The 15,996-nt window shown below is 43.1% G+C and overlaps 2 protein-coding genes across 3 annotated transcripts in view; one reads left to right on the forward strand and one right to left on the reverse strand.

Annotated features, from left to right (window-relative positions):
* The first annotated feature begins 8,241 nt into the window (after window positions 1-8,241).
* LOC115141136 (von Willebrand factor D and EGF domain-containing protein-like) lies at window positions 8,242-10,542 on the forward strand. The gene is made up of 5 exons (XM_029679808.2): window positions 8,242-8,641; window positions 8,834-8,929; window positions 9,165-9,269; window positions 9,548-9,643; window positions 10,211-10,542. Exons 1-5 carry the CDS (start codon window positions 8,401-8,403, stop codon window positions 10,318-10,320), a joined length of 648 nt encoding a protein of 215 aa, XP_029535668.1. The 5' UTR covers window positions 8,242-8,400; the 3' UTR covers window positions 10,321-10,542.
* The window catches only part of LOC115141135 (von Willebrand factor D and EGF domain-containing protein-like), a 36,621-nt gene continuing 31,150 nt past the window's right edge, over window positions 10,526-15,996 (reverse strand). For both annotated transcript variants that reach the window (XM_029679807.2, XM_029679805.2), the window contains exons 22-31: window positions 14,203-14,298; window positions 13,914-14,009; window positions 13,305-13,400; window positions 13,058-13,153; window positions 12,849-12,944; window positions 12,582-12,677; window positions 12,291-12,386; window positions 12,081-12,176; window positions 11,866-11,963; window positions 10,526-11,774 (exon numbers count right to left, since the gene is read on the reverse strand). In XM_029679807.2, the coding sequence (XP_029535667.1) occupies window positions 11,760-11,774; window positions 11,866-11,963; window positions 12,081-12,176; window positions 12,291-12,386; window positions 12,582-12,677; window positions 12,849-12,944; window positions 13,058-13,153; window positions 13,305-13,400; window positions 13,914-14,009; window positions 14,203-14,298 (881 nt within the window). In that variant the 3' untranslated portion in view covers window positions 10,526-11,759. The remainder of the gene's footprint in view (window positions 11,775-11,865; window positions 11,964-12,080; window positions 12,177-12,290; window positions 12,387-12,581; window positions 12,678-12,848; window positions 12,945-13,057; window positions 13,154-13,304; window positions 13,401-13,913; window positions 14,010-14,202; window positions 14,299-15,996) is intronic.

The following is a 15,996-nucleotide window of genomic DNA, read 5'->3' on the forward strand; positions in this document are numbered from 1 at the left end:
ATTCATACATTTGATTGGAAGCATTGTAACATTGAGCATTCTGACATAAAACATTTTATTGTAAACATAAACATTGGGCGCGGGGAGAACAGAGCATTCCTGTTCATTGCTTTCTTACCACCAGCCAATGTGACCACATCACACCAGAGAAGTTTCCCTGCTACTGTGAACACTGTAGCATATGTTATATCCAGCAAGCAAGAGCAAGGTGCTTCTTTGTCCAATATATGTTTTAATTGCTCAAAATAGGTGACGACTACATTAAGTGTCCAAAACATTAGGAACATCTACTCTTTCCATGACATAGACTGACCAGGTGAATCCAGGAGAAAGATATGATCCCTTATTGATGTCACTTGTTAAATCCACTTCAATCAGTGTAGATGGAGGGGCAGAGACAGGTTAAAGAAGGATTTTGATGCTCAAAAAGAAAGGAGGACCAAGGCACTCTCATATAATTAATTTAAATGCCTTTATTTGCATGGCATGTTCAATGTAAACAACGTTTTAAATATCCGACGCCTTTCGGCTGCGTGGCTTTTGTCAGGGAGTACAAAGAAATGATAATACAATGCCCTCTTTTGAACAGCTTTTTCCAAACAGAGGATTTTTATGCCTTGAGACAATTGAGACATGGTTTGTCTATGTGTGCCATTCGGAGGGTGAACGGGCGAGACAAAAGAACGTAAGAGAGGTGCCTTTGAAAGGGGTATGACAATAGAAAGGGGCAACTCAATATAAGGAAGGTGTTCCTAATGTTTTGTACACTCAGTGCATTGGGACACACATTGGGCTAGACTACTGGTTCAAGAGTTATAAGAGGAATAGAGAGAGGATGGATGTAAGAGAGGCCAGTAGAGATGCCAGCGGAGATGCATGAATTGCACAATAATATTTTTGGTCTGACGCACGTTTTGTGCCAATGAACTGAAATTGAACATAACCAAATTCGTCGGTTTAATTAAAAATGCAATAAAAAAGTATAATGCCTAGGCCTATTTGAAGACTTGTTGACTTAGAGAATTGAGATCGCCTGAACATTTACAAAATTTTTACCGTTGCACTAATCTTTTGTGGGTGGGCAGCTGACAAATTACCTGAGACTTTAGTTCTGGGTGAACAGAAATTACCTTTGCACAGAAGTCACTCACTGTTTTGAAGTGATTTATTGACAGCTGTCTCTGAACTCTGTCGAGACTTTTCCAGCTAATGTGAAAGGTCAACATGGGACTACCTAAATGTTAGAGAAACCCAATTATGGTCCTTTTCCAGTTCACACAAACATTTGAATACTTATAGCTACTATGTCAGGTGTTCATAGTCTGTGTACCAGTCTTTTTAGCTTACATTCCACTCCTTGACACTCCTGTCAGTTACCTACATAAGCAGCCAGGGTTTATCACTTTGAATGGCAGGCATTGCTCTCTGCAGAACCACTTAACAGAGAGTTCCCGAGAGGAAATTGAGACCACTTTCAAACTCCCCAATCCCACCCTGTCCACACCGATGTGAAGCTAGCCACAATAACTATTAGCCACAAAAATGGAATTTGCGAGTTGCCTTCAAAATAAAAGTCCCACGTTGAAAGTGATGCAAACGGATACAAATAGTGGAACTATGCCATATTTGGACTAGATAATGCTAAGCAAGCCTGGCTTGTGGTTATATAATTCTAAATAAATACAATAATCCATTAATTTGAAAATAAATAGTACAAAACATGTTTTAATCCCACTGTGGGTGTATTTGACTGCATAATTGCATTTTACATACAGTATGTGCACTGTACAGCCTTACCTATGGAGTGTGCACTGTCTGTGCACCCATGGAATGGCGTTTCAGCCTATTCAGTGACACCCACAGATTACAACTCGGTACAGTTTACACAAATATTAGCGTCAGAGCTCTTATTGTCATTGGTGATCAGTCCTGCTACTGTCATGTCGTCAGAAACCTTGATGATGGTGTTGGAGTCAAAAATATCAGCGTCTTATTGCAGAACTTTGACTGTGGCAAATCACCTCCTCAGTCAAACCCTTGTGCGTATTGAATATTCATTCATATTGGACTGTACAGCCTTAACTATGGAGTGTGCGCCCATGAATTTGGGTATCAGCCTACTCAGTGACATCCACAGATTACAACTGTAGAGTTTACACATATATTAAAAATCAAATCAAATGTTATTAGAGCTGTTGGTTAGAGCTGCCCTGCTCTATAAAAAACACAAGTAGCATTGTCTGATATGAATCATGCCTTGAACAAAATAGATATCAAAAGACCTAAGATTAAGATTTGTTGACTTGCATAAAGCTGGAAACAGTTACAAATGTATCTCTAAAAGCCTTGATGTCCACGGTAAGACAAATTGTCTATAAATGGAGAAAGTTGCTACTCCCTCTAGGAGTGGCCATCCTGCAAAGATGACTGCAAGAGCACAACGCAAAATGCTCAATGAGGTTAAGAAGAATCCTAGTGTCAGCTAAAGACTTACAGAAATGTCTGGAACGTGCTACCATCTCTGTTGACGAGTCTATGATACGTAAAACGCTAAACAAGAAGGGTGTTCATGGGAGGACACCACGGAGGAAGCCACTGCTGTCCAAAAAAACATTGCTGCACGTCTGAGGTTCGCAAAAGAGCAGCTGGATGTTCCACAGAGCTACTGGCAAAATAGTCTGTGGACAGATTAAACTACAGTTGAGTTGTTTGGAAGGAACACACAACACTATGTGTGGAGAAAGAAAGACAGCACACCAACATCGAAACCTCATCCCAACTGTAAAGCATGGTGGAGGGAGCATCATGGTTTGGGGCTGCTTTGCTGCCTCAGGGCCTGGACAGCTTGCTATCATCGACAGAAAAATGAATTCCCAATTTAATCAAGACATTTTGCAGGAGAATGTTAGGCTATCTGTCCACCAAATGAAGCTCAACAGGAGTTGGGTGATGCAACAAGACAACGACAAAAAACACAGAAGTAAATCAACAACAGAATGGCTTCAACAGAAGAAAATATGTCTTCTGTAAATGGCCCAGTCAGAGTCCTGACCTCAACTCAATTGAGATGCTGTGGTATGACCTCAAGAGAGCGGTTCACACCAGACATCCCAAGAATATTGTTAAACTGACACAGTTTTGTAAAGAGGAATGGTCCAAAATTCCTCCTGACCATTGTGCAGGTCTGATCCGCAACCACAGGAAATGTTTGGTTGAGGTTATTGCTGCAAAAAGGAGGATCAACCAGTTGTTAAATCCACGGGTTCACATACTTTTTACACCCTGCACTGTGAATGTTTACACTGTGTGTTCAATAAAGACATAGCAACGTATAATTGTTTGTGTGTTATTAGTTTAAGCAGACTATGTTTGTCTATTGTTGTGACTTAGATGAAGATCAGATCAAATTTTATGAGAAATTTATGCAGAAATCCAGGTAATTCTAAAGGATTCACATGCTTTTTCTTGCCACTGTATTTAGTAGTCTTATGGCTTGGGGGTAGAACCTGTTCAGGGTCCTCCTCTCCACCCTCTCAGGGTTGGGCATCTCAGGCTCTGCACACTTTTTAATTGCAGGACTCTCCTACCATTTGACTTGGAGGGGATCTGTGACTGCACCATGTAGTCTCACTACTGGTGTCCTCCAGGGCTCGGTTCTAGGCCCTATTCTGTACATTTCGGCGATGTCATCTACAAAATGGCTTCCAACACTCTACTCAGCAAACTGGATGCAGTCTATCATAGTGCCATCCGTTTTGTCACCAAAGCACCTTATACCACCCACCACTGCGACTTGTATGCTCTAGTCGGCTGGCCCTCGCTACATATTCGTCGCCAGACCCACTGGCTCCAGGTCATCTACAAGTCCATGCTAGGTAAAGCTCCGCCTTATCTCAGTTCACTGGTCACGATGGCAACACCCATCCGTAGCACACGCTCCAGCAGGTGTATCTCACTGATCATCCCTAAAGCCAACACCTCATTTGGCCGCCTTTCGTTCCAGTACTCTGCTGCCTGTGACTGGAATGAACTGCAAAAATCGCTGAAGTTGGAGACTTTTATCTCCCTCACCAACTTCAAACATCAGCTATCCGAGCAGCTAACCGATCGCTGCAGCTGTACATAGTCTATTGGTAAATAGCCCACCCATTTTCACCTACCTCATCCCCATACTGTTTTTATACTGTTTTTAAAAAAAAAAAAAATTATCTACTTTTCTGCTCTTTTGCACACCAATATCTCTACCTGTACATGACCATCTGATCATTTATCACCCCAGTGTTAATCTGCAAAATTGTATTATTCGCCTACCTCCTCATGCCTTTTGCACACATTGTATATAGACTGCCCATTTTTTTTCTACTGTGTTATTGACTTGTTAATTGCTTACTCCATGTGTAACTCTGTGTTGTCTGTTCACACTGCTATGCTTTATCTTGGCCAGGTCGCAGTTGCAAATGAGAACTTGTTCTCAACTAGCCTACCTGGTTAAATAAAGGTGAAATAAAAAAAAAATAAAAAAAAAATTCTCTTCTCTCTATACACCAAGTCACTCGACTCTGTCATATCCTCACATAGTCTCTCCTATCATTTCTATGCGGATGACACGGCTATCTTTCTCCGTCCCACCTTCTGACACCCAGGTGGCGAATGTCACGACTTCCGCCGAAGTCGGTCCCTCTCCTTGTTGGGGCGGCGTTCGGCAGTCGACGTCACCGGCCTTCTAGCCACCGCCGATCCACTTTTCATTTTCCATTTGTTTTCTCTATGTCTTACACACCTGGTTTCACTTCCCCAATTACCTGTTTATTATTTAGCCCTCTGTTCTCCATGTTTGGTTGTGAGTGATTGTTTGTTGTATTGTGGTTCGTATTGTGGGCTTGGATTTATCTTGTATTTTGATGACTTTGAGTAAAGTTACTTTTATTTACTCATCTCTGCTGTCCTGCGCCTGACTCCTCTGCACCAGCTACACATAGACCCTTACAGCGACACTCATATCTGCTGTCCTGCGCCTGACTCCTCTGCACCAGCTACACATAGACCCTTACAGCGACACTCATCTCTGCGTGCCTGGCAGATATCTCAGCTTGGATGTCATCCCACCACCTCGAGCTCTGTCCTCCAGGGTAAGGCCTGCCCGCTCCAAGACTTCTCCATCATAGTTGACAACTCCACAGTGTCCCCCTCCTAGAGTTCAAAGATCCTTGGCGTGACCTAGGACAACACCCTGTCCTTCTCTGCAAACATCAAAGCAGTGATACACTCCTGCAGGATCATGCTCAACAACATCCGTTGAGTACGATCCTACCTCACACAGGAAGCGGCGCAGGTCCTAATCCAGGTACTTGTCATCTCCCGTCTGGACTACTGCAACTTGCTGTTGGCTGGGCTCCCCGCTTTTACCACGAAACCCCTGAAATTTATTCAGAACGCTGCAGCCCAACTCGTATTCAACCTTCTCAAGTCCACCATGACACCTTGCTCCTCTGCACACCCCACTGGCTTCCACTTGAAGCTCGTATCCACTAAAAGACCATGGTACTTGCCTACGGAGCAGCCAAGAGGAACTGCCCCTCCCTACCTTCAGGCTATGCTCAACTCCTACACCCCAACCCGAGTACTCCATTCTTGCCACCTCTAGTCTCTTGGCCCTCCCACCCATACGGGAGGGCAGCTCCCGCTCACCCCAGTCCAAGCTCTTCTCTGTGCTGGCACCAGAATGGTGGAACCAGCTTCACCTTGAAGATAGGATAGCCCATCTTCCGAAACATCTGAAACCCTACCTATTCGAAAAGTTTCTTAAATAATCCCACAGCACACCCCCTCCTCACCCCCCAACACAAAAAGCCCTTTGTGAACTAACACTTGCACTTGACTTTCTTCCCCCTTACTAGCTCTGACTTCTCTGATAGGTACTTAATTGAGGAAAAAATGTACTATGTGATATGTGGTTGTCCCACCTAGCTATCTTAAGATGAATGCACTAACTGTAAGTCGCTCTGGATATGAGCGTTGGCTAAATTATTAAAATGCAAATGTAAAATGTTCCAGACTTAACTGCTTGCCGTGCGGTGGCAGAGAGAACAGTATATGACTTTAGTGGCTGGAGTCTTTGACAATTCTTTGGGCCTTCTCCTTACACCGCCTGGTATAGAGGTCCTGGATGGCAGGGAGCTCAGCCCTAGTGACACACTGGGCTGTACTCACCACCCTCTATAGTGCCTTGCGGTCGGATGCATTGCAGTTGACGTACCAAGCGGTGATGCAGCCAATCAAGATTCTCTCAATGGTGCAGCTGTATAACTTTTTGAGGATCTGAGAGCCCATACCAAATCTTTTCAGCCTCTTGTAGTGCCCTCTTCACAAATGTGTGGGTGTGTGTGGATCATGTTAATTCCTTAGTGACGTGGACGCAGAGGAACTTGAAGCTCTTGACCCGCTCCACTACAGCCCCATCGATGTGGATGGGCGAGTGCTCGCCCCTCCTTTTCCCGTAGTCCACGATCAGCTCCTTTGTCTTGCTGATGTTAAAGGAGAGGTTGTTGTCCTGGCACCACACTACCAGGTCTCTGATCTCGTCCCTACAGGCTGCTTCATTGTCGTCGGTGTCCAGTCCTACCATCGTTGTGTCATCAGCAAACTTGATGATGGTGTTGGAGTCAAAAATATTAGCGTCATAGCTCTTATTGCAGGACTTTGACCATGGCAAATCCCCTCCCCAGCCAATCTATTGTGCGTATTGAACATTCATATTGAAAGGTATAGTCTTACCTATGAAGTGTGCACCCATGAAATGGAGAGGTGATTTGCCACAGTCAAAGTCCTGCGAGAGCTATGAGGCTAATATTTGCCAACTCTACACAGTTTTGTTCTGCGGGTGTCACTGAGTAGGCAGATACCCCATTTCATAGGTGCACACCATAGGTAAGGCTGTACAGAGCATATACACTAGATGGCCGAAGGAATTTGGACACCCTTTCAAATTAGTGGATTTGTCACGCCGACCTCAGAGATCCCTGTTTCTTCTCTATATTTTGGTTAGGTCAGGGTGTGACTAGGGTGGGTACTCTAGTTTTTGTATATCTATGTTTTCTTTTTCTTTTTTGGCCTAGTATGGTTCCCAATCAGAGGCAGCTGTCTATCGTTGTCTCTGATTGGGGATCATACTTAGGCAGCCCTTTTTCCCACCTTCAGTTGTGGGATCTTGTTTTTGTTAGTTGCTGTGTTAGCGCTACGAAGCTTTATGTTTGTTGTATTGTTTTTTTTGGTGTTCATTTAATAAATTCAAAATGTACGCCTACCACGCTGCACCTTGGTCTCATTCGAACGACGGACGTAACAGGATTTGGCTATTTCAGCCACACCCATAGCTGCCAGGTGTATAAAATCGAGTACTCAGCCATGCAGTCTCCATAGACAAACATTGGCAGTAGAATGGCCCATACTGAAGAGCTCAGTGACTTTCAACGTGGCACCGTCGCAGGATGCCACCTTTCCAACAAGTCAGTTTGTCCAATTTCTGCCCTGCTAGAGCTGCCCCGGTCAACTGTAGGTGATGTTATTGTGAAGTGGTTCTGCCCTGCTAGAGCTGCCCCGGTCAACTGTAGGTGATGTTATTGTGAAGTGGAAACGTCTAGGAGCAACAATGGCTCTGTCACAAAGTTGTAGGCAACACAAACTCACAGAATGGGGCCGCTGAGTGCTGAAGCGCATAGAACGTAAAAATCGTCTGGCCTCACTACCTACCGAGTTCCAAACTGTATCTGGAAGCAACGTCAGCACAAGAACTGTTCGTCGGGAGCTTCGTGAAATGGGTTTCCATAGCCGAACAGCCGTGCACACAAGCCTAAGATCACCATGTGTAATGCCACACGTCGGCTGGAGTGGTGTAAAGCTTGCCACCACTGGACTCTGGAGCAGTGGAAATGCGTTCCCTGGAATGATGAATCATGCTTCACTATCTGTCAGTCCGAGGACGAATCTGGGTTTGGCGGATGCTAATGCCCATGATCTTGGAATGAGATGTCGCAACGGACAGGTGTCCACACAGGTGTGTGTATGTATGCCCCCAATGCAATACTTTTATAATCCAACCTTTTATTCACATTAGCTAGTTCAAATATGTCACGAAAACCACTATTTGTATCCGTTTGCGTCACTTTCAATGAGGGACTTTTATTTGAAAGCCGAAACGCAAATTCCACTATTGTTGTTAATCGACATTGTGGCAAGCTTCACATAGGTCCCGTCCTCTCCGTATCCTTTCTCTCGACTGACTAACATCTGCTGTCGTATCTCTGTCCATCAGTGGGGGCGACGTGGAGAGAAACCTTGAGGCGTCATTGTTCGAAGAACTTCGTTTCAACCCCAGTTCCCATTGTCCACTAAGTGAAGAGGATGGTGCTTGCTCGCTGCTGCTTTCCCGCGTCGGTAAAGATGAACGTCGCGCTGCTTGCATGCTTGGTTGCGCTTGTGGGCATCTGCTTTGCGCGCTCGGACGCTCCGCGAGGGGTGGCGGTGCCCTTTGTTTTTGACCTCAAAGCGACTTGCGACCCTCCGTGCCAACATGCTGGCATCTGCATCCGAAACAACACCTGCTTCTGTTCTCGCGGCTATGAGGGAGAGACCTGCCAGTATGGTGATGTTACAACTTTATATTTACCTACAAAGGAGACGGTAAACAAAATAGCCAAACTAGAAAAGAAAAGTGATGCATTGGAGAATATGAAATATGTATATCATATATTTTTTTCATCACAACATGTGATGCAAAAGTTGCATGACTTACTGGGTGAGTGCTGATGAATATATTGTCTGTTGTTTTGAACAGCTAACTGCTATCCCAAATGTAAGAATGGAGGAGAGTGCCTTCGCCCTGGAAAATGCAGATGTCCTTCTGGATTTGGAGGAAAATATTGTCATAAAGGTACTTATCTAATTCTGTTAACCTTTTAGATATACAGTATGTTGGTTCTTGGTTAATGTTAAAAATCTGATTAAATATTGTAATCATATTTATTGGTAACTACAGTAGGCTAGTACAGGTAACCTATTATGTTTTATTTAGAGAGACTGTGGTTTGAAAAGGGTAGGGAGTTAAGACTTGAACATGGACATGGCGAGGTAAGTGGATGATTTGATTTTATGTCTGTCTTTTCCAGTGAAATGTGATAGTGGATGCTGGAACGGTGGCGACTGCATCGCTGTGAATGGAGTGGCCAAGTGCATCTGTCCCTCCAGCTGGACTGGCTCCAAATGCCAAGAGGGTTTGTTTACCTCCTAATTAGCCTAATCCACACAGAGGTGAAACCAGCAGTGAGACTGGTTGCTCAGCTGGCCTATTAATCAACAGTAGCATATTAATCCTCTCCGGAACCCTCTGACAACTCCATTGAAATGCTAAGATACCTTCACACCTACTAAAACAATGAAGAAAAGTTGTTTCAATTACGATTGAATGGGACAAAGAAAATGCTTCACATGGCCAAAGGTATAATGATGATTTATTGGTTCCCAGAATGTTGAGAATGCGATGTTTCCCCAGCGATCTGTCCCCAGGGGTGCAGGAACGGGGGCAGCTGTGTGGCCCCAGGAATCTGCAGCTGTCCAGAGGGCTGGCTGGGTGGAGCCTGCCACACTGGTGAGTGAGATCTTAAGATGAATGCACTAACTGTAAGTCGCTCTGGATACGAACGTCTGCTAAATTACTAAATGTAATGTAAAACGTGAGAATCATACACACTTCACACTCATATTTGGCACACAACCAACTATACACATTTTCAGACATGCACTTCCTTACTCTGACCCCAACAGACACACAAACACGGTAATTATGCACACACTTGCAGACACACTTACACAGATACAGGCAACAGGCCAAATAAATGTATAACCCATAACTGGAGCCTAATCACTGATCTGTTCTGGATGTGTGTTAAGAGTGTTAATTTTTAACACACTTGGGTCAAACAATAGATAGCAGAGAAGTTAATCAGGCATGCTAAATAATACAAATATAAATCCTTTATCCTGAAAGAATCTACTGAGTGAGAAACCTGTCAATATGAGATGCCTGTTGAAAATTACTGTTTTGAGATATTCTGAGAGCTGTCATTCCCCAGATGTGAAAAATAATGAGCCCTCCTTCCTCTCTGTAACATCTCTTTTTCTCATTTCCCCCTCCCTCCGTCTCTCTATCTTGCAGCTGTGTGTCACCGGCCATGTCTGAATGGAGGCAAGTGTTTGTCTCCCGATTCGTGCCGCTGTCGCCCTCCTTACTCTGGACCACACTGTGAGGAGAGGAAGGTGTTTTAACCCTTTAGGGGTCAGAGGTCAAAGAGGACCAGTCAGAGGCCATGTAGAACCGTATTCATTCCAAATCTGGTGCTTTAGATATCGTCTCTCTGCCTTTTGTAAAAATGTTTTTTTTTAATAAAGAACCACAGATTTTTGTGTTAACATTTGACTGTTAACTCAATATCTACTATACAATTTTGGGTTTGAGCTATATTATGAATAAAATGTGGCTAAAAGGTTTATTGTTATTTTCTTTTGAAATCATTTCTTATCATGCAGTCAGATGATTTACAGTAAAACACTTAGCGAACTGCTTTTACTAACAATATACTATAGCCAATTAATAGTATAACTAAACTGTTACAAAAGTGTTCGTCCATCCCTTACTGAATTGCATTTTAAGCATTCAACGTGTTACTTAAAGCAAATGACACTAACTTTTTTATTTTGTTTCCATATGCGTGGTTTACAACGCGGTGTAAATGTTAAAATGACAAATGTTTTGACCTATGTACAGTATAATGTACAAAATTGATCAAGTATATCTGAATTGATACTTACAACAGATCTCGTCAACAGTTACAAAACAATTGCAGACAAGTGGCCCTAAAAATCAAACAAGCTAATAACATTTCCAAGGGCAGGTGTGATGTATAAAGAAGAATAGTGATATTTCTCAATACATATTAAGTACTGTATGAAACAGTGCACAACAGCTTAGGCAACAAAAAACAAACACTTTCTGTACCACAATAAACCCGAGCTGAAAACTTTGGCCAAATCAATAACAAGGAACAACAAATCAAAAAGAAAAGTGGGTATTCAGATCTTATAAAGCCAGATTGTTCTTCAATAAACCATCAACTCGTTTTCCATCTGATCCTCTTCTCTTACTCCAACATAATACTGTGTGCAGTAACACTTTTTAAAAATAAAAGCCTTGGATACGGACTATAAAACACATTTGTATGCATTAAAATACATGACTTAATGTCTCTGTTAGATTACATAGTTTGGCTGCGTTTACATAGGCAGCACATTTCTGATCTTTTGCCCAATTATTGTTAAACGAGCTGATCTGATTGGTCAAAAGACCTATTAGTGGAAAAAGATCAGACTTGGGCTGCCTGTGTAAATGTAGCTTTTGAGACATCAACACGATTGGCATAAACATTTCTGAATGGATATGCAGTGTTTAAGACAGTATTATGCATTGTTTATGAATATGTTATGCATTTCTTATGCAAGGGCTTTACATCAATGTGCTACCTTGAGCATTGAGGTAGTAACAAAACAGGGACAATTAGATACGTGCAATATATCCAGCCCCTCAGTTAATGTACAAAGATACACACACACATACAGGCACACACACTTCATGATCACACACTGCCTAATAAGGACTCTCCACTTGCGCTCTGTATTTTGTAAAACTTCAGCATCTTCAGTCATTTCCCTTATGCAAGAGTGGCCTACAAAAGAGCAGAGATTTTACAGTTCATAATCTCCCAACAATAAAACTAAAACTGTTAATAAACACCCAAACTGTGTCCCAATACTCACCTTTAACCCACAGGTGACGCCAGTGTACCCTTTGCGGCAGTAGCAGAAGTTGGGCAGGACACACCTTCCCCCGTTGAGGCATCTCTGCTTACAGATGGCTGTCAGTCAGGCAGAAGGAGGAAATAGTATAGAACCCAATATAAGTACAGGATAAAAGTATATAGCTATGTATTGAAACTTGGTAATATATCATATTGAATGAGAGAAGGACTCACCAGACTGACACTGTAGGCCTTCCCATCCTGTGGAACAGTGGCAGGTGTTGGGTCCCACACACTCACCACCGTTCTTACACTTCTGCAGGCACACAGCTAAATACACACACACACACACACACACATACAGAGTTGCTTAGCATTGTAAAGGCATCTTTACATGGTGACAGGTTCAGGTTAACAGTGGTTGTACATTATGTTGTCACTCACGAATGTTACACCTCTTCCCCCTCCACCCAGAGGCACAGGAGCAGGAGTTGGGCCCCACACACTTCCCCTTGTTCATGCACATGGGGTCGCACACACCTGAAAGACACAATGCAACATGCATTTTTGGCTCAACTAACATAACTGCATGTACATACTAGCTTGCTACAGGGTTATTACAATTAGGTCCTTTCACATGTATTCACGTTGGTATAGGGCCTATAACCATTTAATACTACATGGATAGACAGTGATGTGGGGTGTTTGGTCGTGTTGGGTGGCAGTGGCTCTTACTCTTCTGACACCGCTTCCCTGTGTAGCCCCCGGGGCAGGAGCACACGTTGTTCCTCATACACTGACCTCCATTCTTACAGGGAGGACTGCAGACAGCTGGAGGGCAAGGCACACAGTGACACAGCTACAGTTATACCTCACTAAACCACAGTACCACCATGCAATAGACTTCTGTGCAAAATGACAGATCAATCACTAATAGGGGAACAGTAGAATGTGTCATAATCAATTGAGGTTATTGATTGTCAGTGTGACACCTATTCTTACCAATCTGACATTGGGAGCCATAGAAGCCACCGGGACAGGCGCAGATGTTGGGTTTGATACAAGTCCCACCATTCAAACACACTGGATTGCAGACAGCTGGAGGTGAAGACAATGGAATATTTAGCCCATAGCTAAACACACTGTTGTCGAAAAGAGATATATTCGTCATGGGCTTCTAAGTAGAAACATGTGGTGTTGATTGGAGTTACCTGAGTTACAGGTTGGTCCGTACCAGCCAGACTTGCACTTACACACATCGGGAGAAATACACTCCCCTCCGTTTTCACAATGCCTGTTGCACACCACTGAACAGAGACACACATAGACACAGTTACACACGACAACTCCTAACCCCTATACACACATTCCATTTTTTAGGAAGCAGACTGGTTTAGATAATTGTAGGGAAACATGATATATGCCAGAAAGGGTCAAATGGATCGAATTATCTCTCACTGATTTCACATCTTGGTCCCACGTAACCGTAAGGACAGGTGCAGAGATTCCTGACCAGACAGGTTCCTCCATGCTGGCAAGATGGCTCACAGTTAGCTACAAACACAGCAACCAAGGGGTGTACAGAGCATCCAGTAAGACAAGGAGAATATACAGTGCCTTGCGAAAGTATTCGGCCCCCTTGAACTTTGCGACCTTTTGCCACATAATGAATAATTTTGCACGCCCAATTTTTCAGTTTTTGATTTGTTAAAAAAGTTTGAAATATCCAATAAATGTCGTTCCACTTCATGATTGTGTCCCACTTGTTGTTGATTCTTCACAAAAAAATACAGTTTTATATCTTTATGTTTGAAGCCTGAAATGTGGCAAAAGGTCGCTAAGTTCAAGGGGGCCGAATACTTTCGCAAGGCACTGTATACAATATTTAACATGGAGAACATATAGCCTGTACCCAGATCTGTTTGTGCCATCTTACCAACTCATATTACGTCATTGTCAAGCCACACAATGAGTGACAATGAGTTGGCAAGTTAGCACAAACAGATTTGGGGCCAGGATATAGAGTACATAGTTCGAGTTCAAATATGTGTGGGATGATATGTTTACCTTCCTCACATGTTGGTCCGCTGTAGCCCATGGGACAGACACACACATCTGGGCTGACACACTTCCCCTGGTTCTTGCAGTCCGGTCGGCAGACAGCTGAGAAGGTAGAAGGTTAAATTTTAAAATTTAACTTCTTAACTTTTAAATTTACAACTTCTATGTGTAACTGAAAACAACTTATTCTAATTCTTATTCTACAGACATTTTTGCAGAAGTTACTTTGTAACTCATAAAAAGCCATAAGAATAGAAACTCAGCTGTCTCGTCCAACCCTGACTGTTGATCCCACCTATGTGGCAGTTATATCCGGTATAGCCTGCTTTACAAGTGCAGGTATTGGGTAGAGAGCACTCCATATTCCTTCCACATGGATACCGGCACACAGCTGGAAAACACCACAAACAGTTTCATGGGAACCTACAGTATACAGTGGCTTGCGAAAGTATTCACCCCCCTTGGCATTTTCCTATTTTGTTGCCTTATAACCTGGAGTTAAAATAGATTTTGGGGGGGTTTGTATCATTTGATTTACACAACATGCCTACCACTTTGAAGATGTAAAATATATTTTATTGTGAAACAAACAAGAAATAAGACAAAAAAACTGAAAACTTGAGCGTCCATAACTATTCACCCCCCCAAAGTCAATACTTTGTAGAGCCACCTTTGGCAGCAATTACAGCTGCAAGTCTCTTGGGGTATGTCTCTATAAGCTTGGCACATCTAGCCACTGGGATTTTTGCCCATTCTTCAAGGCAAAACTGCTCCAGCTCCTTCAAGTTGGATTTGTTCCGCTGGTGTACAGAAATCTTTAAGTCATCCCACAGATTCTCAATTGGATTGAGGTCTGGGCTTTGACTAGGCCATTCCAAGACACTTAAATGTTTCCCCTTAAACTACTTGAGTGTTGCTTTAGCAGTATGCTTAGGGACATTGTCCTGCTGGAAGGTGAACCTCCGTCCCAGTCTCAAATCTCTGGAAGACTGAAACAGGTTTCCCTCAAGAATTTTCCTGTATTTAGCGCCATCCATCATTCCTTCAAATCTGACCAGTTTTCCAGTCCCTGCCAAAGAAAAACATCCCCACAGCATGATGCTACCACCACCATGCTTCACTGTGGGAATGGTGTTCTCGGGGTAATGAGGGGTGTTGGGTTTGCGCCAGACATAGTGTTTTCCTTGATGGCCAAAAAGCAAAATGTTAGTCTCATCTGAACAGAATACCCTTTTCCATATGTTTGGGGAGTCTCCCACATGCCTTTTGGTGAACACCAAATGTGTTTGCTTATTTTTTTCTTTAAGCAATGTTTTTTTTCTGGCCTCTCTTCCATAAAGCCCAGCACTGTGGAGTGTACGGCAGATACGCCAATCTCCGCTGTGGAGGTTTGCAGCTGCTTCAGGGTTATCTTTGTTGCCTCTCTGATTAATGCCCTCCTTGCCTGGTCTGTGAGTTTTGATGGGCAGTCCTCTCTTGGCAGGTTTGTTGTGGTGCCATATTCTTTACATTTTTGAATAATGGATTTAATGGTGTCCCGTGGAATGTTCAAAGTTTCTGATATTTTTTTTATAACTCAACCCTGATCTGTACTTCACCTCAACTTTGTCCCTGACGTGTTTGGAGAGCTCCTTGGTCTTGGTGCCGCTTGCTTGGTGGTGCCCCTTGCTTAGTGGTGTTGCAGACTCTGGGGCCGTTCAGAACAGGTATACACAGTTGAAGTCGGACGTTTACATACACTTAGGTTGGAGTCATTAAAACTCGTTTTTCAACCACTCCACACATTTCTTGTTAACAAACTTTAGTTTTGGCAAGTCGGTTAGGACATCTACTTTGTGCATGACACAAGTAATTTTTCCAACAATTGTTTACGGACAGATTATTTCACATAATTCACTGTATCACAATTCCAGTGGGTCAGAAGTTTACATACACTGTGCCTTTATGCCATGGCTTTAGAAGCTTCAGATAGGCTAATTGACATCATTTGAGTCAATTGGAGGTGTACCTGTGGATGTATTTCAAGGCCTACCTTCAAACTCAGTGCCTCTTCGCTTGACATCATGGGAAAATCAAAAGAAATCAGCCA

The sequence above is a fragment of the Oncorhynchus nerka genome, linkage group LG14, assembly GCF_034236695.1.
Source record: "Oncorhynchus nerka isolate Pitt River linkage group LG14, Oner_Uvic_2.0, whole genome shotgun sequence".
NCBI classification, from domain to species: domain Eukaryota; kingdom Metazoa; phylum Chordata; class Actinopteri; order Salmoniformes; family Salmonidae; genus Oncorhynchus; species Oncorhynchus nerka.